The 26,697-nt window shown below is 41.4% G+C and overlaps 1 protein-coding gene across 4 annotated transcripts in view; it reads left to right on the top strand.

Annotated features, from left to right (window-relative positions):
- Positions 1-6,861: 6,861 nt before the first annotated feature.
- LOC102095164 (very long chain fatty acid elongase 4) overlaps positions 6,862-26,697 on the top strand; it is a 31,754-nt gene continuing 11,918 nt past the window's right edge. For 2 of the 4 annotated variants that reach the window (XR_010466944.1, XM_065034361.1), the window contains exons 1-6: positions 6,894-20,681; positions 21,571-21,690; positions 22,251-22,316; positions 23,974-24,161; positions 25,246-25,326; positions 26,187-26,246. Coding sequence is in view for 3 of the 4 variants with exons in the window: in XM_065034361.1 (XP_064890433.1) it covers positions 21,684-21,690; positions 22,251-22,316; positions 23,974-24,161; positions 25,246-25,326; positions 26,187-26,246 (402 nt within the window). In the remaining variant the exon portion in view is untranslated. Of the gene's footprint in view, positions 20,682-21,570; positions 21,691-22,250; positions 22,317-23,973; positions 24,162-25,245; positions 25,327-26,186; positions 26,247-26,697 lie in introns of all 4 variants that reach the window. The other 2 variants (XM_065034377.1, XM_065034371.1) reach the window with 2 other exon arrangements.

The following is a 26,697-nucleotide window of genomic DNA, read 5'->3' as shown; positions in this document are numbered from 1 at the left end:
CAAAACCATGATGAATTTTGTTGCTAGCAAGAATAAAAACAATAATTGATTATAGTTACCTCACATTTGCCATTTCAGAATCTGAGAGGTACCAGAGGAGACATAGAAATAGTAGACAAAGCTGTACTTGTAGGAGATAGGCTTGAACTCTATTAAAAGTAGTCTGTTCTATATAGGGATATCTTTGCCTAGGCTATGAAATAATATTGAAACAGAATTGGAACAATCCACTTAGGTCATGCAATGAGATATGTGATTTATGAGGTTAAAGCCAACTCAACATCATCTTAATGGCATACTATTAAATACACGTTACTAAATTTGATATGTCCAAGAGCACACTGCTTGAGAGCCAGTGTTCCTATTTAATTCAGTGATTTCTACTCATTTTCAAACACATTGCATAGCCATACAAAAAGAGAAGCACTATTTTGGAATGTTATTCTTCTGGCTACAGGTAAAGCTGTAAAATTTACAGAAGCCTCACTTTTGCATGCCACCTTTGTTTTGACCACTTAAACAAAGTATGATTGATGTTTTAAGCTAATACACCATATATATGCAATGACAGCCAAAGAGCCAACATATGTTCACTTCTGTTTCCCCTGACACAGGGAAACTAACCTCTGACTGCAGCATGAGTGGTAGCAATATCTTAAACAACGACAGCCAATATAAGGGCATCTCCATGAACCAAAAACCTAGTCAAGTGCAAGCATAGAGGTACTTAGATTTTCCCTCCTATAGCAAGGAAGGGTAATGGTCTAAGACATCTTGTACTTCATCTACCTAAGTTACTGTGAGATGACCTTTTCAATGCTAATTAAGCTGAGTCAGAGTATAAGGTGTGACATGAATAATTCTTGAACACACAAAAAAGCAATAAACATACATACAGAGTTCTGAAAGCTTCAATTGCTTTCCCTGATGCAGAAAATGTCTGTCCTGTGAAGGTAAATACCACCAAACAATGGTGGATTCCTGTCAAAGTGGCAGCTGTTGGCCATTCTGGGAGCATGACTACCAATGGTTCAGCATCTGACAGCTTGGCCTGTTCTGTTTCTGCAGGATTCAGGCAGCATTTCAAGTTGGCCATTCTCAGCAGAGCTCATTCCAGGGACTGGGGGGTGGAAAACCCCTTGCATATAAAATGCCTTTGACACCTTAAAATTCTGTTTCCTCTTGAAAACTGGAAGGTACCCTGTGTCTCAGTTTCTACATATAGATAGATCTTTCCGTTCTTCTAAGGTTCTGCCCCAAAGACCACAAAGTTCTTCCATGCTGTTTTGATAGGAATCACATAGGAACGTGACATCGATATTTTGCTTATAACTGCACCTTATGACTTCTGTCCTTCTTATGAACAACAGACAGCAGGAGGAATGAGCAAGCAGTTTATTGGTATTGCAACTTGCTTCTCTGTGCTTGTGACCATGAAAAATGCATGGCGTGTTGCAGCATTCTGCATCCAAGCAGAGTGACATCTGGTGATACTCCAGGTGATACCTCCAGTGCAGGAGAATTTGTGAGGAATTTTACAGCACCCTAGAAAGCACCCTTGAACAAGAAAAGAGGACCTGTTCTGTTACAAAGTCAACTGAGGTTTCTAGGACTGACATAATCATGTGAAGGGAGACCAGGGTTAAATTACCAAGTCAATAGAAATAATTTGGAAGAAGGCAATTCTGAGGTGAAAACAAATAGCAGTACCAGGGTGAACCAGCATTCATCTGAATTACAGGGCACTATGCATGGAATTAACTGTGCTTTATGCAGAGCAGTTGAATGTATGGGCAGCCAGCAAACCCCGTGGAAGTGGGGTGGGCAGAAGGTTATGTGTTGATGTCTAAAGCAGGGCAATAGGTTGTTAAGTCTCTAGGGGCAAACTGTCATACAGACTGAATTGCTGGGATGAGTCCCAGAGAGATGTACAGAAAAGAGGACCATTACTTCCTACAGCAGAACTGTCTTGTGAGTCCTACTGCAGCACAAATACCATATCAGTGTCCTAAAGCGTTCCATTAGGAGGAAGTGTCTTGGTAAAAAGATGCAGTGGTGGTGGGATTAGCGTGATGCTACTGGGGGAGATATGCAGGTTGTGCCAGCCAAATATGAGCCAGCAGTGTGCCCAGGTGGCCAAAATGGCCAACAGCATCCTGGCTTGTATCATGAATAGTGTGGCCAGCAGGACTAGATAAGTGATCATGCCACTGTACTTTTGTGCTGGTGAGGCCCCACCTTGAATCCTGTGTTCAGTTTTGGGCCCCTCATAAGAAAGACATTGAGGTACTAGCGAGAGTTCAGAGAAGGGCAACAAAGCTGGTGAGGGGCCTGGAGCACAAGTCTGATGAGCAGCAGCTGAGGGAACTGGGGCTGTTTAGCCTGGGGAAAAGGAGGCTGAGGGGAGACCTTATCACTGTCTGCAACTACCTGAAAGGAGGTTGTAGCATGGAGAGTGTTGGTCTCTTCTCCCAAATAACAAGTGGTAGAACAAAAGGAAACAGCCTCAAGTTGAGCCAGGGGAGGTTTAGATTGGATACTAGGAAAAAATTATTCACGGAAAGGGTTGTCAGGCATTGGAACAGGCTGCCCAGGGAAGTGGCGGAGTCACCATCCCTTCAGGTGTTTAAAAAGTGTTTAGATGAGATTCTTAGAGACATGGTTTAGTGCTAGGGTTAGGTTATGGTTGGACTCGATCATCCTGAGGGTGTCTTCCAAATGAAATGATTCTATGACATCCATCTACCTCCAGTTTGTCATCAGCAAACAGACTTAGTCTGTATATGTTGTCTCTTCGTCTCCTGCTCCTGATCATGCACAGACAGCCAAACAGCTTGGTCTGTGCCACCATATTCTGTGACTGTTGAGGGGCATGCAGTTTGTTTCTCATTAGTATTCTGCTGTTTAGAAACACAAAGCAGAGAGGGTAATTGAATTTAAACACAATGTTTTGGGGTCACATTCTCTGATGGTGCAAATCAGCACAGCCTCAATGAATTCAATTAACAATGCTGACTCTGGAGTTGTAAACATTAGTAAGTCTCTTGCTTTGAGTACTATGGCGGCGTAGAGAAGATTTTATTAAAAAGAGCAAATTTCTCACAGCCCCTTCCTCTCCAGTTTTTAATAGATATCATTTAAAGAAATACTAAAAAAATTATCAGTCTTTGAGTCCAAGTTCTTGAACTAAATATCAGCAACACCGAAGGCTTATCTTGGCCTGCATCTCAGAGCAACCCTCATGGTGTGCACTAGACTGTCATGTTCAAAGGACTATTTTCACACTAAAAATCCCCTTGAGTTAGACTAACAAATGATAAATAAGCTGCTACAAATTCTCATGGGGATCCTACAGGATATAGCAGTGTGAGGACATATAAGGATGCTCATTATTTCTTAGAGGAAATATTGTCATCTTCTATGCATAGAGAATTACAACAGAGGGTCCATATGGATTCACAGAGGAAATGTTTCCTGTGCATTTAAGATAGCAACAAGAGACAGGACTGACTCTTATTAAAAGCACATGAATGTCCCCTTCAAGTGCTTGGAAGTGCCAGAAATCCATAAGCTAAGAAATTTAAATGAGGGCAGAAAATTGTCATTATTTCACATGTACATATGTTTTACTGCATTAACTTCTGTTATTAAATAACACTCTTCATGTATGTACTTAATAAGAGTGAGTGTATTTGCACACATGTGTCTGTTTTTCCTATGAGTCCCACCAACTTTCTCTTGTCAAGCAGGTGAACGATCATACTTTACACTAAAATTATCAGTGTCATGACAAAACATGCATTTGACAGATGTTTTTTAAGCACTGGTAATGGTACACGATGCTCCCGAAAGACTTGATGCTTCACACAACTGCAATTTGATGTGGTCAATTCTTTTCATTTAAAAGACAGGGTTTGCTTGAGTGTCTGTGCTATTTTATTTCCTTAATAATTTGCTAATCTAGGGTTAGAAACATTTGGTAATTCCTGGCTTGCAGCCTTTAAGCACTGACTACACTTATGTTCCAGAACATGGGTAGCTGTTGCACACCCCTTGTTCATCTGCAAACTTTCCTTCCTGCTTGATGACAGGTGGCTTTTCACTCCAGTCAAAGTCTGAGAATCTCCAAGGATGCTGATTCCATCATAAGTCTGGAGGATCTGTTCCAGCACTGCACCACTCTCACTGTTGTTTTATTTTCCTTTTATCTCGTCAGCATATCCCCTGCTGCGACTTCATAACAATCAACATAGATTAAGCAGAATATTTTGGCTAGGGTTTCATGAGTCTGAAATACGTCCATGACTCTGCTGGAATAATTGCATTTTGCAAAGTCTGAAATATTTTATTTATATTCAGATCTTGTCTAATGTGTTAAATACTTTAAAATGAAGTTAATTATAAATAAAATTTGAAGGTCACAGTCATCCTAAAATTAGGGAAACAACATTTTCACTTTTTCACTTGGACAAATGTTGTTCTAGTAATTTTAAAAATTTCTGAGGATTTTTCACACAAAATTATTAAAGCTGAACTTTCACTTTATGTTTTGCTATTTCAGTCTGGTTTGTTGTTTATTTTTTTGTTCATTTTGTTTTTCAAAAAGGACGTTTTAGTCAAAACATATCCCACTGTATCAGGTCAGGAGCCTGTGGAAATATCTGCACAATCAGGTACAGATAAATCTAGTGCTAACTGTGCACTGGTGAGGCATGAGTCAGCTTTGATCCAAACCTGTTATTTAGTGAAGGTCCAGGCTCCACAGGAAAACCTGCTGAGATATAGATGGCTATGATAGCCCTTCTAGAAACAGACACTTTATTCCTTCATGTTTACAATCTAAATTAATTCTGCATAACTATGAACTGTAAATAGGTTAATGACTCCTTGCCCATCTGTGGCCTCTGAGGAAAGACAAGGACCTGCAAAGGGCATCTCGGAACTCATCTGAGCTGGGTTCTCACCAGAGGTGTCTGCCTCCCTATAATGACTACCTGAGGATCTCAGTTTAATCCAACTGCTAATTTAAACACTTTACAGAGGTGGCAAAAATCCATTGCAAAAAATAAGGGCTTGAATTCCCAAAAATGCAACTAATTTTGGCCTATTCTAGGTATTTTCGTCATCTGTGTTATTTAGAAGCCATTCGTAAAATTGATGTTCAAGGCTTGGTTTATTATACAGAGACTGGGGGATGAGGAAATGTCTCCAGAGTACAAATGCTTAATCTAGTAGTCTCCAGCAAGACAGCATGATCACCTTCCCTCCCAACGAAGGTGGGCAGAAGCAGGGAGGGTGATACTTGTGCATCTTTCAGTGGTGGTTTGAGCTGACTTGTCTAAAGGATATTGGAGTGAATATCCATCTCCTGTGAGAAAGCAAGGGCTTTACAGAAGTGCTAAAACAAGCATACTGGAGAGTTAGTGATGAAAATCAAATTTGGGATGGCAGGTTTCATCCCTGGCCCTGGTTGCTGGACTGTTTATCACCTGCCTTTTGTCTGATGGCTCTTCATGTTTTTTCAGTGCTGTGTAGGGAGGGGACCAATTCTCAACTAAGTCACACTGAGGTGTTCTGCCTCCATTGCCAGAAGGTTTAGTTTTGCTTTTTATTAATTACAGGAGTTGAGTGACTGTTTAAAATGCAACAACATGGCACTGGTGTCCTGTGAAACATATGGGCCCAGGAGAAAGGTCTGACCTGAGCCCCAGCTGGTCTCCCCTGACGTCAGACCAGCTACACCTGTTCAGAGCAGCTGAGGGAGCTAGTCTCTTGTGTGCAAAGCTAAGCTGTTTGCCTAAAGGGCAGCCTCAACTAGACTAAAGGACTTGTTTTAGGATTTGAGAATGGATGGTTCTGTACTTCCACATCTTTTTTGCAATGTTTGCATCAGCTTACTGATGTGCTCTTGAGAAAGTGAGAAAGCTAGCCTCTCCGATGACTCCAGTGATGCTTGTATTCTTTAGCAACCCCAGAAAGGGAATACTGGCTGCCTGTGGTGAGAATTTCCTGGAGTTAGAAGCTGATTATCTTCCCAGGGTCACCAAGTCCTCTGACTCTTCTGTGTTGTCAGAAAAAGTAAATACAGAACGGTGCCAGTGATGCTGAGGCTTGGTCCCTGTTCCCTAGAGTTACTGCACCAAACCTACAGCTGGGGAGAGGCAGCAAAATTCTGCTTTGCTGTATTCTCCTATTTGAAGCTTCAGCCCTGAGGATTTGTTTATCAGCTCTTCAATATGCTTATATTCCATATTTCAATTTGAAAATTCAGCATGTTACAATGCTAACTAGAATGACGTTTAATTTTAGAAGACACCTCCTTTCTGTGCGTAGGAAGATGGGTTTTGCTGTGCACTGAAGCACACAATGAAGCTGTTATCGAACATGCCCATGCTGGTGTGAATTAGAAGCAGCACAGTTTTAAAATCAGCAAAGCTGCACCCACTTAAAACCAGTCTGCTTTCAAAATCTTTACAGGGGCATTTTGCATTTATTGTCTCAAGTCACAAAGTGAGCACTGGGGTCATCTTTTCTCTGGAGCCACATCAGTTTATATCTGCTGAGAACCTAACTTGGAGTGCGTATTCTAGCAAGCGTGTCAGGTTTGCTCTGCAGTTTTGCAGTGAATAACTAAAGGCTCGTACAGTGCCTGGAGCAATGCATAATAACAGTGCTTGGATACGGCAGTGACCAAGCAGAAAAGACCACTTTTGGAGGAGGGAATGTGAGGGAAGTCATTCACAGAGAGAAGGAGGTCTTTCTGGATCACCTCTAAGGGAAGGAAGGGAGAAGGGAAGGAAGGGAAAAATTGTGCATGAAGCTCCTTATTACAGGAGCTGTGCAAGAGCTGGTGCAGGGGAGGATGAGTCACCTTCAGGCTTTGGCTTGGGTGGCAAGGGAGGCGCTTCCACCTCCCAGACCCCCTCCTCCTTCTGCTTTATCACTGCCTCTCTGCTCTCAGACTCTGCGGTGAACATTCGTTCTCTGTTCAGAGAGGGACGGTGGCAGTGCCATGTACATTGGCAGGGCAGAGCAGGGAAGCACAGCACCTGCTATGGGGATCTCTGAGTCGTGCCTTTTTACTCATGTTCACTTGGCTGTTAGAGCATTGGCCCAGGGGTTGTGGGTAAATCTGACTCTCCCATGTTTTGTGTAGTCATTTACACCCACAGAAGAGGAGAAGGAAGCACTGGCTCCAAAGAAACTCAATTTCTTTACACTAGACTTTGCTTGCTTTGCATTATGTTTCAAAGAGAGAAATTACCACACAGACCCCTAAGCAGAGAGCTTCAGACTCATGCATTTTTGGTACTGCTGTCAATATACAAGACTGCAGGCAGCAAAATGGACATTTAGCCTGATTTGAACTATCTGATACATCAGCATAAAGCCTGAGTTAATTGTTTAGGCTCTTCCTTGTGCTAGTAGAAAAAGCTAGGCACTGCTAAGGGGTGATTCATGCCACCCTATGGTAGATCTGACAGATAGGCACAGTGACTCACCTCCTAATAACACTAGGATGTCTCTACTTGCTGAGGGTTTGCTGAAGACATCTAACTTAGAGGTGGGTAAACTTAGGTGAGATGAATCTTATCTCAGGAAGTGATTTCTGCTACCAGCTCTCATCTTCCTCTGCAAACACTTCCAGTGAAAGCTGTGTGGTGACTTGTGAAGAAATGTGCTCTTCAGTATGAAGCAGGAGCCCTGAAATTAGTATTGTGAAATGTCAGTGGCTCTACCCATGTACCTATGGCCAGCTCATAAGGGAGTAACTGTTAGACCTGGAGTGACAACCTGGGGGATGTCAGGTGTAGAAAACCACCAGTCCAAATGCTCAGTTAGTTTTCACCCATGGAGGTTCAATTACAGAGATCTCAGTTGTTCCTCTGAACTCCACATACAAGTTTTATTTATACCCGAGGAGAATTTTGCACTATCAGAGCAAAGCAGAATGATCAAAATGCCATATCAACATGTAAAACAAAACCAAAACCAAAACAAAACACCCAAACATTGTAAACAGCACTATTGTTTAGGAAATATTCATCTCTTATGACTATTTTAGAAGAAAAAGATATTTCTCTAATAGCATTAAGTATAGCCTTCATGCACAGGCAAGATACTTTATTTTTTCAGACTACCAACAACATGGAAGATGTCAGGTATGCCGTATCTTCAAATCAAATGCACAAACATACCAGATGTGAATATTCCTAAATTTCTAACTATTCATAAATTGAAACTAGCTGTCTCGGTATCTGTTCAGTAGATCCCAATCTAAACAATATTCCACAAGGGATCAGTCAGTGAGTTTTAAAGAGGTCTGAGGAAAGTGTTCACATGCATAAACAGTATCTGATTTGATTATTAAGGGTCCCCTCTTATGATCATATTAAACCACTGAATAGTTGCTTGTTTGAACTGTTCTGTCATTGTCAGAAAGCTACCTTCAGAAGTTGAAATTAAATATGTAGAAACTTCTTTAAAAATATTGTGCAGATTTGTACTCACAGTACTGTTGTAACACTGACAGATAATATGGCTTTTGCCAAATACACAGCACATTACAGGCCTCTAGTGGTAGAAATAAAAAATATGTATATTAGGATCTATCTCTGCAACAATTCCTGATGCTAGGTATTCCAATCTTAATAAATTGCATAATGCTTTCTGTTTATAGATTTGGCCTGCTAGTTTGCTCACTTGAGGGAAATGGAAATTCTACAGAGGTCAGAAATGTCAGTGACAATTTTCTGTTAATCTGAAAACCACAATGATAAAGTAAACCAGGTTAAAAAGGAGAAAAGTACATAGTGTATAGCTCTACTCTTGATTAATTTCAAGGGCTATTTGCAGTGGCCAGAAGAGGCAGAATGCAAGCCCTCCCTGTGAATCTGGCAGGTTACATCCACGCCACACTGTATATACTGAGGCTCAAGCCTTACCACTGCTTTTTCTGCCAGGTCTGTGTGTGCACAGAACCCTGCCAGTACATCTCAAAGTCTGGCCATTGCCTGGTTGGTATCAACTCCCTGACAAATTTACAGGTGTAAGTTGTCCAGCAGCATCTCCCTTTCAGTCCTTGTGAAGGAGCACATCATCCTGCTAGCCTCATCTGGTAGCATTTAACACTTCATGTGCCCAGCACAAATTTATTTGTCCTGCACAAAGTACAAGACAGTGATTAATCAGCACCCAGAGGGTTGTTTGTTGGTTTGTTTTGGGCGTTTTTTGTGAATCATAAATTTTCACTCTTAATAAGGATAATACTCTCAAACATAGCTTCATTTCTGAGATAAACATGATGTGAACTGATACCTCCCAAGACTAGACTTCTGTACTATTTCTACTACTTTCTTTCTTCTCAAGCTTATGTTCAAATGATCAGAGAACTGCAGGTGAAGAACAGAAAGAGTGATTATTTGGAGAATGTAAAGGTAATGATCCCTGTGTTTCGGATAGTATTAAGCAGAAAGTGATAATGAAGCTCAAACAGGATTGAAAGTGTGGGGCAAAATTATGTCTGCTTGGCAGAACAGAGATAGGAATACCTGCATATATTAAACACTGATAGTAACAAGGCCAGTGGTTGCTATACAGTCTCTCTAAATGGAAGAATCTCAAAATACTACATAAACGTCAGTGAGCTGGTAAGGCTCACAGGTTGCCTGTAAGAAATTTAGTCCCATTTTATAGGAGTGATATCAGTGAGAAAGTGAAGATAAACACAGCTGGCTCACACAGGAATAACTGAGAGCTGTGGGCTGTAGTGGACTGGACTGACATGGTATAACCAGGAATGCTTCAATCTTAGCATTTTACTATATTTTTAAGGGAGTTAATGGTTTATTAAACATTGCTGATAGGAGTGCTATATGTAAAAAAAGTGAGGAGTGTCAGAAGTGATTGAAGTTAGATAAGTTATTCCACCCTTTTTTCCACTTAAGTGTTCTTTATTGGATGATGGGATTCGTCGTCGGTCATTGCATTTTAGTGAAGAATTAGGCAAATTTGAGAGGCGTCAGAAAGGAACAACTAGAATGCTTATATTTGGGTAATAAAGAACTGGGGAGTAAAACTTACGCAGACTGGAAAGGGTCTTTCTGGAAGGCAAGTGACTAAGGGGATGTATAAGCAGAATCTACATCAAAATCTCTGTATGACCACAGGCCATGAAAGAAGTGATGGCAGAAGAAGGTAAAATTCTGTTGAGGTAGGCATTTAAGTCAGAACGTCATATTTGGAAGCTAATGTGTTACTGTAAGATGCATTCTCTTGTGCTTAAATTGCTTTAGATTCTCTTTATCTCTCCTTATCAGGCAGGGGAGGAAGAATCTATGTTCTTGAAGTTTGTCTGGTAGAGTAAAAAAGAACCTGCTCATCCTTTCAGACACTCATTTATTGCTTTCTTTTGGCTTTCCCTGTTACGCTCCCCTATCCTGTCTATGTGACATGTGATTTGTACCATTTTGGTACAAATAGCAACAACATTTATCAAACATTCCCACACATGACCCACAGTTAAATTCTAGCAATCTGCAGCCACAAGCTTGGAAACAATCTCTCTTCACGTTACCTATATTCACACACCTGTTCATAGCTATATTTAAAGACAAGTTTAATGTCTTCAGCTTCTTTCCAGTGAGATGAAATCATAGCCAGTTCAGGAAATTCTGTGGGAGAAGGGAAAAGCCCCACCATACTATTCAGTAGTACTTGGTTATGCTAAAAAAATTACTTTGTTTTGCCCAATAGCCCAGTTGCAGGGTATCCTGCCATTATTGCTAAGATGGCGCACACCAACTTTTTAAACATTGTTTTTGCAGCAGATGCAGCTGCTTAATGTTCCCAAGTACAGCAAAAGAGACTGTGATGTCTGAGACATGAATAAATGCTCCGGGCTACATGGAAAAAAAAAAAAAAAAGATAATAAAATAACTGGCATTAGTCCCCGGTCCACAACCGAGCCCTGGCATCTATGGCTGACTTCCAGGTAGCTCACAGGGGATTAATGTTTGCCTGAGATCTACATGATCTCTCTGATAATCCATCTAACTGACACAAAAGGAACTGAACAGAATTGATTCCCTGATACTGCTGAGGGGCAGGCTATTCTGTTAATTTAAGACTACAATTGGTCTATCACCCTTATGACTAATCAGTGCCTCTCACAGGGGTGGAAACCTTCTTGTCTGCCCTTCACTGCTGAGTAAATTCTCTTGCTGTATCACCAGCCTCCTAGAATATGACTGCAAGTACCCTGATGTCACATGACTTCATCACCTTTTACTGTGGCAGCTGTTGTTTGGTTAAGCTGTTACTCCTGGGGAACAAGGCGGGGCAGGAGAGGCTGTGAAATCCTGAAGTGAATCTATTTGTAAGTGGGGTGGGAGGGGCCTACTGATGAATTATGTGGAGGGCAATTATGGCACTGCACAAACGAGCCTGATGACTAATTATGCTGGCAACATGCTTTCACTTATGAGAGCCCTAAATGCATACCTAGCATACAATTTTGCAGGGAGCAGCAGGAAACCTTTAAATCTGTGCTTCTGCTTTACCTACTTAGTACAGAGGTGGAACTATCAACCATCAGCATAGTTTTAGAATCTGAGTGCACAATCTCTTTAGTCTTAAGGAAGCCCATAAATGATGTGAACACTTTTTTGCAAAAACAGGTCTCTTTTTTTTAGCTGCTACAAAGTTGGTGAAGGGTTTGGAGAGGAAGCCATGTAAGGATCAGCTAAAGTCACTTGGTTTGTTCAGCCTGGAGGAGACTGAGGGGAGACCTCAGGGTGGCTATAACTTCCTCACAAGGGGAGGAGGAGGGGCAGACGCTGATCTCTTTTCTTTGGTGACCAATGACAGAACCCGAGGGAATGTCAGGAAGATGTGCCAGGGGAGGTTTAGCTTGGACATTAGGAAAAGGTTCTTCACCCAGAGAGTGCTGGAGCACTGGAACAGGCTCTCCAGGGAGTCAGTCATGGCCCCAAGCCTGACAGTGTTCAAGAGGAGACTGGACAACAGCCTCAGACACACGGTGTGAACTGTGGGGTTGTCATGTGCAGGGACAGGAGTTGGACTCGATGATCCTTATGGGTCTCTTCCAACTCAGGACATCCTATGATTCTTTATATCATTAGTTTGGCCATTGCTAGCTCTACAGTCATTATATCATGTTTTAATTGTCTAAATCTCCTCATGACAGAAAGTCATTTGAAAGGCTTCTTTGATGTGTTAGACATGGAGGGAACAAGTTGTACACCATCCATTTTTTAACAAACAGATGAGACAAAGGTATGTGATCTGCATACTCAGAAACAGTCTTTCATTCCAATGTCAGTGTCTGCTTTGTACTGCATTGTCTCTCCTTTGGCAGAGATAAGCATTTTCTTCACAGAAGGGTAGTGTGTTGACTTCCAGTTAGGAGTATATGCTGTTATTAAGAGTGCTTCTTATACTGGTGTATAGAAAATTGTGTTCCAACACACTGGAGGGCAACAAGAACAAAACCGCAAGCCCAGGAATGTGTACTGTCCCAAATGGATCAGTTGCAAACTTCTTACAGTAGTTAAGACAGGAAGGAAGGCTGAAGTATATTTCAGCTTGAAGTGTACTGAGCTACCAAAGTAGGATTGCTAGTCCACATCATCACTCAGGATTTGGCCTATAGCCTGCAAATATGACAAGACCTCTGGCTATAGGCTAGGTTAACTTTCCCTAGTACATAGTGCTATTGCAGGGGAAAGGAAACGAGTAGGTTTCCCATTGCGTGTACTGCAGCAGGAGCAGAGAGTATTCCTGTGTGTTCCTCTGGCTAATTTGTTGTCACCTTTATGAGGACTGTACTAGCCAACAGCAACAGTGCTATTAATGATGCTTCCCATGAACATATTGTCTTTTATCTGAAGATCTCCAAGCATATGTAAACAGTAATTAAGCTTCATAACACCTCAGGGAGTTACAAAGGATTCACGTCACTCAGTTTCACAGTGCAGCTCTGCAGCCGTTTGACTGCATGTGACCTTGCTAGTTACTGACTGATTCACCATTAGCCTAAGGAACCTGTCAGGTCTAGAGTCACAACTGCATCCTTTTTCTGCTATAAAATGAGGGGGAATAGCATATTTATTTTTTTTTCCCCAGTGATCTTCCACGTTGTTTTCATTGCTGTGAGGGCAGTGCATGAAATCCAGATGAAGTCCTTCCCAGTCAGGAAGTTGCTACCCTTTCAGTTTGAAGGAAGGTGTGTTGCTTCAGTAAAGATTTCACATCACTGTTCCTTTTGTTATGAGTTATGTTAACTCAAAGCAAAGTCTTCTATTTGACATAGGCTATGCACAGATAGAGATTAAGGACATGCTATAACAAAACTGAATCTTTTTTCTATTGCAAATGTAAGGCAATTTCAGGAAGGTATCTGCTGTTTTCCAAACATTAATTGCATCAGAAGAACAGAGATCAGAACATTGTGTACTACCTATTGTCTACACAATCCACCATTAGAAGTTGGAAAGTTGAATTGTTCTCTTTCTGGCTCCTAGAAATATCTGTTCTACTTGGCTTCCAGATCACTGGGAGCAGATAGATCATTAAAGGAGGAAGGAGGATTTTGCACCCTCAATTTTTATTGCTACTATAATTACTTTGATAGTCACTGCATGGGGAATTGTACCCTGCAGATCTTGCAATCTGCATGTTAGACACAATCAAGTGTTTAGCAGACATGGACAGGATAAAGGTAGGAGTAAGCAACATGGGAAAATGAAGTGGTAAGGGCTAGGGAGACATCCTGGTTTGGCAGTTGCCTGTTGACCACCACATGCCAGCGATTTGCAGGCATAATTAGAGTGAAAGATTTGAAGATGAAAAAGAGTGAGACAATAGCCACACCCATTTCTGTGGGGAGGTTTCTCCAGGTGTAGGGCTGAAACAGAAGGGGAAGAAAATACGTTGGCATCACAGAGAGATTTAGGTAAGACAATTTGGTATAGACATCTTTGCATTGGGAAGATGATATGGGTATCTGCCAGGCGAACAAGAAAAGGGAGAGATGTCTTAGACTTTCAGAATCCTTATGAGGCTGACAGATGTTGATGTGGTAATTCAGAATGCCCATTATTTGCTTCTAATGCCAGCATTTCAATTACAACAGCATCCTCTTTCCTATAATGGGAACCCCAGTTATTTGTAGGTGGCTTGCACAAAATCTGTGTACCATTTGTATCTCTCTCCAGCCTCTGAAATAGCATCTAGTGTGACTGGCACGTTTGATCAGCTATGTGTGCATAGTGGAGAAATATCCGAAGGTAGGGTACAGGCAGGAAAAAAAATCCCTTCTCCAATGGCAGTGGATGCTCAGTGGTAAGTACTATTATGTACTTATCCTTCAATAGGAACAGCTGGTCAGAATTAATTTCTCAGTTCAGTGCCATTGATTGTTTTGTGTGGGAATGAAATGGAAGAGGAAAATTCTCAAAAGAACTCAAACATTCAAGTATTACAAAGAGAGAGGTTTATAAAGGTTTTGTATTACCTTAATTTTGGATTAAAAAAACAATAGACAGGGGTCATCATTCCAAAGCAGACAGCCACAGCACTGTAGTCTTATGTGGATACTGCACTAGTTGCAGCACCAATTAAACATATGTTCTACCCATGGCTCAGGTATATTGTAAATACTAGGAGGTCTGCTTTTGGAGACCCATATGTTATTTATATCAGAGGCTTTGAACAAGCTAGCTCATTCTGTGTGCTCTGTAGAGCTCTAGGACTAGAACAATACTCCTGGCATCCACTGGGTTGGGATTCTTCCTTCCAGTTTTACTGCCCTGATTCAGAGTTCATTGTCAGTGACTCCTATAACAAATGAAAAGTGAGGGGCAAGTCCAGAGGGCAACTCCTTTCTAAGACTGACATCAAAGTTACAGCAGATAAGTAGGTTACTAGAAAATCCTATTTCTCTGTGTAACTATTTCTAGGTCCTGAATTCATCAGTTTGAAACTGGGCATGTAAAACTAGATGAGATAATCCCCAACCTAATGTCCAAATGAAAGCTCATCAGTTCCACCTTTGTTATCACTACCCCTAAATGCTGCAAGTGCTCTTTTTGTTTGCTTGGTTAGTTGGTTTTGTTAGTTTCTTTTAATAGGAGGCTGTTATTACCTGATTGGTCAAGACATATTTTTCAGCTCATTTCTGGGAGGTTTTTGAATGGTGTTTGGGATCAGCATTAATTAATTTCTTACCAATCATAGTCCAATTTTGAAACAATACTGATTCAAGACATGATGAATGGTTAGTAGATTTTGAGTTGAAAGTCAAAGGTTTCTGAGTTCTCTAGACCTAGCAGTTGTTTGGCAATGTGCTTTTGGAGACAGGGCTGTTTCAGACTCCTACAACGAAGACTGATGCTTGGTCAAAAAAGCACATAATGAGAGAAGATTCTTACCTCAAAGAACTGGTCAAGTAAGTAGTCCAGACTGACAAAAGATGGGTGTAGAAGCAAAGAAGACTCAATTCAGATGCCACTACATAGGTATCTAGTGCCACTGGAGATGCGTTACGATCGCTCTGATATCCATGTGGAGCTCACAGATTCGGCACAGAACCTGCAGGAGTCTTTTGCCTACTGGAGCCTGAGATACCTTACTGAGATACCTACTGGAGGTGAGATACCTTAAGGTACCCTGAATGTCATAGGTTCCTATGTGTGGGCAGCTGAATCAGTCCTTAGAGTTGCCCTAAGTATAACAGGAGCTAAATCAGATGTATACACTTGTATTTAGACACCTAAATTGAAGTGTCTTGTAAGGTGATTCCTACCTGAAATCACTTACCCAAGATCACAAAGATTCTAGCCTCAGAGCCAGAGGTAGAGCCCTGGTTTTGCACCCAAATGGGCACAACTTGATTCATATGGCTGTACACTAACTGCAGGTCACCTTCACCACGCTCCTGTGAGATAGATAGGCAAGTGTTCCTTCTGTTTTATAGATTTGGAAATTGAGGCACAGAGTGGCTGAATGACTTTTCTGAGATCACAGAGTATGCTTCATATATTGTATGCTTCATATATTGTATGCAGAATAATTGAACTGAAAAATCTATGCTGGCAAAATTAAAATCCTGGTTTTTTAAGGCCATAATGTGCACAAGAGCTGCTGTAAACTTCCAGTCCTATGCATAGTGACAGGCTACTCAGTACTTCTAACAAAACCTTTCTTCCTGTGATCTGTGTTAAACCTTCCAATATCTGTGCAATTGTTTGCATGGTGTGAGAGGCAAAAGGAGCTTCTTCCTTCAGTTGCTTCACTGTGCATCTTAAGGGCTTCTGTTTGCTCTAAAAAGAAATGTTTGGATTTTTTTCATGCACAAGAGTTTTGTGGACTAGACCCAAACATACTGAAAAGTTTGGTTAGGTTACCAGAGTGTTTTAATTATGGTTGATTGTCACCTGAAATCACTGATTTGCTCCAGAAAAAATATATGAGCTAGTAATCTCATATTAGCAAAACAAACTGAGTCATTCAATTATTATTCTGCAGGAAATTCTATTGCTGTAAAAACATCTATTATTACGTTACCCGTTGAGAGAGTACTCATAAAAACAGCTGCTATTTATTTCTGTTGTTAACAATTGAAATCTGATGTGATTGTTAAAGAGTAGAGAGCAGGGGAGATTATATAGACCTCCCTCAACAAATATGCTCATGAAGATGCCATTCCAGAAGTCCAGAGTTTTCTTTGGGGGCCAGTCTTGCCAAGGAGCAAAGTAGTGCTTCATCTGCTGGTAGTGCTAACAGTATGATCCTGTCCTTGGACTTCTCATAACTTAGGTACACTCACCCTAAGACTTACGTTATCCAATAAGTGGCTGTAGACTTTGTGCAGCAAAAGTGCAGATGTTGATATGAGCTGCATGAGAGATTCGGGGGTTTTTGCCTTTCTTCCTGGGCTGTGGCATTTGCAGCTATGACATTTACATCTTATTGAAGCCTTTCTATGCCTTCAGCAACCTCCATGCCAGATGAAGCTGATCAGGAAAGGGCCACCTGAGATATATACTGCCAACTGGTGGTGTGCATCTTCTTTTGGACTTCATCCCTGGTCAGGTGGCATGAGTTTCATACGTAAGTTACAAGTAATTTGAAATACCTGCATAACAAACCCTACATATGAATATCTGCATGCACAAAACACTTGAGAGGTTTGGTTCAGTTAAACTGCACATGAAGTGGATTTGATGTCATTCAGGTTTTCCAAGGGCCAGGTATACGCAAGTTTTAGAAGGTATCTGGCCACCTCAGATCTTAAAATGTATACTGCTAGTTAAGGTTGTGGTGCCTTAACTGGTTTGATAGTCTATAATCCAGCCTGATATTCCTGCTGCTATTATTCAGTGTTTTATTAATTTTAGCAGGCTGGCGATATCACTTAAGCATGTGTTCCACTGAAGAAGAGATCTCGTCTTTCACTGCTTTCACTATCACCCCGTGCATCCCTGCAGTTTAGAAGCTGATGAAGAAAGTCAGCTTGCTTGATTGGAAAACTTAGTCATTTTTTTTCAGGCAGGTTTGGTTTTGCGTACTGGTGTGGTATGAGCATGGCTCACTGTGAAAGTGAACTTCAATGGGAAATCAAATCTGAGAATTACCTGCCCTAGAGGGCTTGGCCTGGATTCAGTGAGTAACTGAGATAATAACATACTAATGTCTTAAAGATTGGAAAAGTAAAAAATAGGTCTTAAATTTGATGTAACAGCTTGATTAACAGCAGGAAGCAGTTGCCATTTTTCAAGCAATTTCATCTATAGTAAAATAAACTTTTTGGATGGCTAAGTATTTTTGGTCTCAGAGAGTTAATTACATTGCTCGCAGCTACAAAGAGCATTGCTACAAGAGCTGAGGTTAGAACCTATTAGGTTTTGGACTTCAGATGTGAACCACAGTACATCTCCTTCATATGATGTGTAGATAGAAAAAACAAAGCACACAGGCCTGTCAAATCTAATAAGCCTTTGTTGCATGTTGAGAGCATCAGCATGACACAGCCTGGATATCCAGATGAATCTGGCCCACTACTCCTTGTCTTTCCCAAGTATTGAAACAGGTCTGTTTTGTTAATTTGTGCTTTTAATAGTTTCATTTGGGTGGAACAGCAATCAGAGGACTAAATAACAAGATCTGCATTATCTAGAAGCTCTCAGAATCATTTTACTGTTGATATTTGTTATTGACAATGATTTTGTGGCAAACACCCATGTTATAAGCAGGAGATATTCAGGTTTTTAAAAAGCTGGAACATACAATCTTTTAAATCTCTCACTGACCTGTCTGATTTGTCACATATTGTACATAACTGAGTTGCTTACTACTATGGCTGTAATCTATGTTGCTGCAAAACCCTCTTTTCTTGACAAGTCACTGAATGAAAAATCCAGTTCCCTTTGGCATTCAGAGCTTCCCTAATCAGTGAAGGTGCAATTTTTTTTTTTTCTGCTGAGTTTTTGATTAATCTGAAAGCCCCAAGGGCTCTTGTGTGGAGTCCCCACAGAGTTGCCCTCACAGCTGTACTGACATCCATCAAAGGACACTCATTCTTGGAGTGTAAAAGTACCATGTTACTGATGTCATGCCTCCATCTGCCAGCTGTGCTAGTGAACATCTGCAACAGTACCACTGGGAATACTTCAGGAACAGGGCAGGTTTTAAAAAATGGAACATGCTTCATGGTATTTTTTTTTTATTTCAGTTTACATGAACAATAAAATACTTTGGCCCAAATGAAATGTTTTTGTGAAAATTGACTTCATCTGCATTTTTTTCACCAGGGAAAAAAATTTTGATGGGAAAGTATGTGTCTGTAATTCTGAATCTCACACGTCAACACAAATAGCTCAGCAAAAATTACTTAAAGTTGCCAGAGAGGACTAATAAAATACAGTCCCATCTACACATAAAACACAGGTAGAAACGGCTGGTCTGATTTATTACTGCCATTGATTCACACTGATAAATCACTGAACCTTTTTAAGGACTTGGACACCAAAACTTTAGAAACAAAACCTGTTAGTTAGTGAGCAATTACAGACTTCTTATAAAGGGCCTTTATAGGAAGCTCTGCAAAAAAAATGGTATGTAAAGTTAACAATTATTGTCTCTCTGAACCTGAGTTAAAAACAAAGTGGATTTAAAACAAGACCAAAAACAAAACAAAAAAAAAAATCAAAAAACCCCACAAACAAACAAAAACCAAAACCAAACAAACAACAAAAAACAACCAAGCAAAAACAACAAAAAAACAAACCCGCTAATGAATATGACATCAAAGATCAGTCAAACCTTCTCCTAAACTGAGTTGTTCTTCTGACCTCCTGACCTTCAAAATGCGAAGCCTAGACCCTACATAACCTTTTCCAAAAGTATCTGTTTACTTTCCTTCATAGTTTCCACCAGTCATGGAAACACAGTAACTGTCCAGCAGCATCAACAAGAAACTACCATCACATGGTATGTCTAATTATCCTGCTTTGAAAAGCTAATCTTTGGTGTTTTGCTTGTCACGTATCTGGTGACAAACACAACACAGTAGTACAAGATATGATGCTACCCTCTTTTTTCAGAGTTCTTCTAATAAACTGTACCCACTGGGAAAGTAAGAGGGCATATCTACACCCCAGGTGACCAAGCAGAACCCCATCACCAGGTTTTGTGTTACTTCTTGGTGGCTCTGCATTGGTACCTCCACACAGGACTGCATCACATATACTGCAATTACTGACTTGAGCCACTGACAACTAAGGCTCTCTGTGTTTTTCCATTCTGTGGTTGCTGGAGATGACAGAGGGGGAAACTTGGTATCACTTTCAAATCCCTCAACATTTTTCCATGCATGTTTACAAATAGTAAATGTGACTCCTCCAGGGATTGAGTCTGGACATGAGGGGGTGACTCCAGCTGAGTTTGCTCTGCCTTCCCTGAGTGAGTGGGTAGGTGGTCCCACTGTTCTGTGCTCCCTCTTTTTGTGATTTGGACTTATTTTGAGCACACAAAAGGCTCGTTGACAGCTCCTTATGATGGACTGAAGGAGTGCTCCAAACAGACTTTTTTCCAGGGTCTTGTCCTGGGATGTTTCCTCATCTTTTACTGTTTGAAAAGCTGTCATGATGTGTCCTGAAGAAACCTGCAGAAGAAACGTTGGCCTGATTCCTACTTGGCCAGACTCCCAAGCATGACACTAAAAGTCAGTGTTCACTCCTGTGGAATCCCAGTTCTCTTCCACATTTGTTTTCCTCCTCTTCTCAGTCCCCTAATCTGATAAATCATGTGGGGAGAGGCAAGAGAGGGAGGGGGAGGAGTATGTGATGTAACCTCCACCCTGGCAAAGTTACAAGACAACACCACAGTGCCTGCAGCTCACAGTGGTTTTATAGTGGGAAACTCTGAATTGTGCTACATTCTTCAGAGGCGTGAAGATCCACCGCATCTGTGTGAGATCCAGCAGGTGACATACTCACCTTCAGTTGCGGAGAAGAAAGCTGAGCACAGTGTCTGCTTAATGACACATGCTCTCTCAGCTTCTTGTTTTGCTGCTTGCCACGTCCGCCCAGAGTGAAAGGAGCATACAGCTGAGGACAACCCTGAACAAAGGGAGGCTAGAAGCCGGCTGCACCTCTGGGGTAAGTGTGTTCACAATTCTTGGGTTTTCCCATTCATTACAGGCTGATGGTTCGGAGTAAGCAAAGGGAATGGAATGAACTGGAATGTGTATGGAATGTTTGAGCGCATGTAACCATATGAAATCTGTGCCGGATTGACTCTGAGCCAGCTGGTAATCACTGACTAATCTCTGCTGGCAGATTCTGCGTGGATTACAAGGGCGTGTGTCTCTGTGTCAGGATGTGTATCAGCCATGCGTGTGCTAAGGGTCTCCAGATATGTGTCAGAAAAACATACCAAAAAGAGGTTTGGCTTCTGTGCAGGAGAGAAATTTGTGCAAGTATGTTTCTGTCACTGACACAGTGCTGTGTGTGCAGTTGCATGTCAGGCTGTGATGTCTGCAGAGGTGTGGGTATAGCAAGTTTTGTTGATTGTTATGTTTCTCCAGAGTAAATCTGTATACAGTTGGGGTACGTCAAAGCCTTGTTAATTTTAAAAGGTTTTATCCTGATGTGTAAAGTCAAAAGTACAGTTAGTAAACAGTGCCAGGCATGCTCTGTGCAATTGTAGTTCCAGGAGCTATGTGATCTGGGTATTAAGAAACTGTTTCTATTCATAACGCTCCTTAAAACACATTTATACGAGTATAAGAGGCTTTATATTAGACTACAGTATCCTCTGCCGTGTAATGCATAAGCTATTGTGCTGCAGGGACCCAGCAAGCACAGGAGAGTAGGGGACAGGTCCAAAGGAGGTATGGATGCTTTTATACTCAGCAGTCTATGCAAAGTCAAAGGTGAAAATATGCTTTCCTCAGTACCAGGAGGAGATGGAAGTGGAAGAAAGCTGGTCCTGTGTATTTGCTAATGAAGAGAACTAGCAGTTGAAAGTAACTGCAGTGTTTTCTAGGTGAGCTTCCAAATGCCATCGAAAAGGTCTCTCTGCTAAAGAAAAGAAGAGAAGAGGAGGAGCATCATATTATATATGAGTATTCTACTTTAATATACTATATTATTGAATTCATGCAAGGTAAGTCAAAACAAATTTAATATATAAACTGGGCCTCGGAGAGCCAAATAACTACCATAGCTCAGTTAACATCTTTGGAGCTGCAGCAGTACTGAAATAATTCCAAAGTGCCTGTTAGCATTGTGAATCTCCAGGAATGCCTGCAGAAGGATGCAGTTATGCCACCTGGTGTGTGTCCTTGCGTGAATGCTGTGCCTACATTGCTTTAGAAAAAATATCATGTGATGGATTTCCCAACATGGTACACAGAGCTTCTGGCTTTGGTATTTTGCATGCAGCTACTTATAATATTTTTAGAGGTGAAACTTCAACAAAATATCAAAATCCGGAAATAGAAGTTAAACAGCTAATCGTTACAGCAGTTTGTCTTCTTTCCTATTTAAAACATTACTCTAATCCTGGTCCAAAATTTCAATTTCTACAGAGAGCAAACTATTTTATTTTCATTAGCTGTAGTCCTGAGCTTTTGTGTAAGGAACCTTCTTATTCAAGACTTCATCAAGGCTAGGATAAATGGAGTTAATCTGATCCTGGGCATGCTAATTTTATTTTCTTTCCAGAACTTGTGATGGCTTCAACCTGGGAGAAAACTAAGGAATTCTACAACTGGGTCCTTGAAAGTGGAGGTAGGTAGAGATGCCTTCTTAAACAGGTATTTCTACATAAATAGCATGATCATGAAGAACAAACCTAGAAGGAATATGATCCTCACATGAGATCACCTTTTTTTACTAGGCAGATTTTCACTTCTCCATGATCACAAACTTTCCTTGAGTCTTGAAATATATCTCAGGGACTCTCAGCTGGATCACAGTAAGGAATGAAGGGATGGGGGATCTCCCCTGTCTGTAGTTGGGAACTCTCAGCAGCTTTCTGTTCAATGTACAACAGACTCTGACAGGATGATGAGCAATATTTGCTCAGGGATGCCAGTAAAACCTGTTATCAAATGAAGTATTGACAGAAACCAATCCTCAGTGTTTGAGATTTGATATTTTGCAGTTAGGAGACTTCAGATCTTCAACAGCTGGAGGTCTGCAGGTCCAGTTTGGTCCCACAGGGCTCTGTTGGATCCTCAAATGCAAGGAAAAGCCAGAAAATGGCATGAAGGTAGAATGGCAGGCCTGCGTGGTGGCTTTGATGGGGAGAAGGACATCGGACATGGTGCTCAGGCTGTAAATGTTTCAGAACTTGAATTTCAGAAGAGAGTCTAAATTGGGATTCAGGACTGCTGATGGACTGTTAAATCTGGAAGTGGAACATTAAAGAGCTCTCGACATAGCCCATAACAGGAATAGTGAAGAACTGGCAGGTTTAGAAGGGACATGAATTAGCAGAGTCATGTGGGCTCAGATGGCATTTAAAAAAAAATACCCTGATGCCCATGGGCTCACCAGTTAGCCAAGGACTAAAATTCAGCAGAGGACTTCTGCAAGGTTCCTGGGGCTAGAACAGTGAGAAGGGTCTGGGACTTGGGACTGGCAGGTAAGGAAGCAAAAGAAGATGCTGAGGGAGTTTAGCAGATCAATGACCACAATGGGAATAGAAGAGGAAAGCATGGATGGGAACTGGATTTTCTTTGCAGATATAATGTATCCTGCATTTCTGTGGGTCAGGGATGAGGCAGTATTAGGAGGAGCTGGCATGACAGACAATATGTTGAGATTCCCTTTCCTGTAGGACTTAAGAGCAGTTTTAGCAGGGAGAAGTGTTTTGTCATTTTCCAGTGAAATGGCATGCTTTCAAGAGAGTCCACCCTATAAATATAAAAATGGAGGGATGCAGAATTTCAGGTGTCCTGAGCATTGTGGGGCAGGAAGGAAACAGCACCAGTGTCTGAAGTTATTTTATCACTTATTTGTAAAGATTTCCACTCCTGAAAATCCAAGAACTCTTGGTTTTGTTTTGCGCATCCCTACTGCATGTGTCTTGAACTACTTCTTTCACCAGTGTGTGGGACAGTCTTGCAGCCTGTGGTGAGGGCTCCAGCTCGTGACAGGCAAGGTCTGTTGACTGCTGTGCTGCAGAAGACTGGTGCTGAGCAGAGCAGCTTGCTAGTACTACGCTCCCAACCTGAATGCGGTGTCTTTGAGCAGAAATTGGCACATGGAGCTCCAGGGTAGGAGAAGGACTGTGGTACTGCTTTGTACAAACACATGAGATACCAATTTTCTTTTTGCCAGAGAGCAAGCTGCAAAGAGCATGCTGAGGGGAAGTAATTAAATATATCTGCCATACTGTGTATGGGATGTGCCAGCTTTGGCTGTGTGTTTTGCTTTTCAGATCCAAGGACAGACTCATGGTTTCTGGTCCACTCTCCACTTCCAGTCACGTTTCTCTTTGCCTCTTACCTTTTTGTCGTGGCTCTGGGACCCTTCTACATGTGTCATCGGAAACCACTGAAGCTGCGAGGCCTACTGATTGCCTACAATCTAGCCATGATGACATTATCAAGCTACATGTTTTACGAGGTGAGGAGACAAGATTGGAGCCTAGGTAAGCATCTGGGAAGTGTCTGAAAGTCAGAGCCATTTCAACAGCTTTTGCTGATGGACTCCAATGAAAGGAGTGGGAGCCGATTTGCACATGTCTATGTTTTGCCACGAGAGAAGGAGTATTGCCCTGTTGAAAGTGTTATTTCTAAAGCATACCTTATTTCCTTCTGTTTCTCAAACTTACTCTCATTTCCTCACATTTCTCAGTCTTGCTCTCAGTCATAAAAATAGCATTGGAAGGTTCCTGAATGACCGAGTTGAAAGTTGAGATCTCCTTGGTAGACACAGAGTTGTGGAACCTCCTCATTTTGCCTCAGGTCTGGCTGGTGAGGCAACCATCTCTGAGAATAAGAACCGCTTTTCTAGACTTATGCAGTCCTCTCCAAGAGTGCCAAGCACACTGCAGCTTCCTGCTGCTGAGAGTATTGATGATACTGTTTACTGCTTGTTCTCAATGCACAAGCCTTTCCAGAATAGAAGCCTTTCCCTAGTTTACGTAAGCTGCCACTGAAAACTCTTCAAGGCCTGAAATAGGTCTGGAAAACATTTTGATGTCAACAAACTTGCCCTTAAAGTTTATAACACAATTGTTACACTTAGTTAAAGCAAATTACTTTTTTTTTTCTTTTTTTTTTTAGCAAGTGCTACTCGATCTGCGCTTGGTTGTTCAGTTATACTGGTTACTTGGTCGAGTTTTTGGTTTTCCAGTTAACAGGCAAATGTAACCACCAAAACAAAATGGTATGGGATCTTTGCAAAGGAACATTGTATTTTGAGAGAGATTCTGAAACCTAGATTTCACTGTTCCCACTGAAGCATTTTGGAGCACTCCAGTGATTACATGAAGAGGTACAAACACACCCAGCCCAATTTTTCAGATTCCAATGAGGATGTGAAGTATTTTGTTTTGCTATTTGTTCAACTGTATAGATTGCTTGGATTTTCTGTCAGTGAGTACTAGATTGAGACCCTATTACCTTAGCATTAATATGTACATCATTTTTGAACAGATGGCATTGAACAGAAAATGGATCTCTATTGCTTTTCTTTTTTTTTTCAGTTTCTGGTAACTTCAGTCTTGGCCAACTACAGCTACCTGTGCCAGCCAGTGGATTACAGCCGAAGCGAACTAGGAATGAGGGTACAGTTCTATACAAAGCTTGCCTGGGGCTCTGCTCCTCCCATGGGTATGCAGATTGTTTTGCTCATAAATAGCAATTTGCATGCCTAGGAAGGCTTTTGCTCCAGTTTTCTGCTCGTAAAACTATTTCACTTTACTTTATTTCTCTACAAATTAATTATCTCAGTCAACACAGCCCTCTCTGATCACTGGAGGGAGGGTGGTCCTACAACCTGAAGATATATGTCTAGTATAGATATTGCGAATTACCTCTGAAATATGTGTGACTCTTTCCATTGACTATATAAAGATTCTGACTGATCACTATCAGTGAGAAAGCCAATTTTTATATCCTCAGCTTTGCAGGATATAAATCTTACTCAACATTTCTTTTACCAGAGGGATTTGTATGAAACTCTTCCTTGTCTGGTCATCACAGGGTGGGTGGGTCCCTTCGGCTTCAGCTTTCCAAAATACTGCAGGATTTTTTTTTCTTTTTTATTTCAGAGCTATTATGCTTTACTTCCAGATATAATCAGGCTTCGAGCAGATGCAAGAATGTATATTAGCTTTTCAATTTTTCAGAAATTGCCATCAGGCTAGAAACAGTTTCTGAGCAGCTCATCCTTGTCCTGGCAAAGAGCAAGCAACTTAGCAAACCAATCACCTAACCTGTCAAGGCAACCCTGAATGCCATTCCACCTCCAGATCAAACAAACAAACAAACAAACATCTGTCCTAAAAGAGCCCCTTAGATTTCCTCTTTTGCTGTTGATCCCATGTGGGCAGTGTTCACACAATGCATAGTTGAAAATCTCAGGCAGTGAGACTGAGAAGTGATTTTGCTCTGAGGTCTAACAGCGTTTCCCTGTGATGCCCAGCAGATGGCAAGAGTGTGTTGGTGGTTCTTCTTCTCCAAAGTCATCGAGCTGCTTGATACGGTAAGGAGGGCTCAGCTCGGCTCCATAGCGGGACTGGTTGCTGTAAATAAATCACTTCCTTGTCAGAAAGGGGCAAGATGCCAAAAGCTAATGTCCTCGGTTGATCCTGTGTTGATTTGGTTGATGCTTTTCAGTAAATTCTGTTTTCATTTGTTCTGCTCTGCCTGTTTGTGAGAATAAGGCTGAAACAGCATTTGACCTGCATGAGTCCAGCACCACTACTGGGTACCATACTGCCAGGCTTCCTCAAAAGCTCCTTTCCAGAAAAAAAAAAAATCTCTGCCCTCCCCTTTGCCCGTGTCTGTCCCAGTAGCTGTGTGCATTCACTCCCTGGCACCCTTCCTGCTGGTGGGCATTCCCTCCTATCCACAGAGCTAGGGGAGAAGCTTTCTCTGTGGCTATTGCTCTGTCCCCCAAAATCATAGCCAGCAGTTAGTTAAGGCTGCCAGAC

This window comes from Columba livia, chromosome 1 (genome assembly GCF_036013475.1).
Source record: "Columba livia isolate bColLiv1 breed racing homer chromosome 1, bColLiv1.pat.W.v2, whole genome shotgun sequence".
NCBI classification, from domain to species: domain Eukaryota; kingdom Metazoa; phylum Chordata; class Aves; order Columbiformes; family Columbidae; genus Columba; species Columba livia.
Note: the sequence above shows the minus strand (reverse complement) of the source record. Positions and strands in the feature narration are given on the sequence as shown.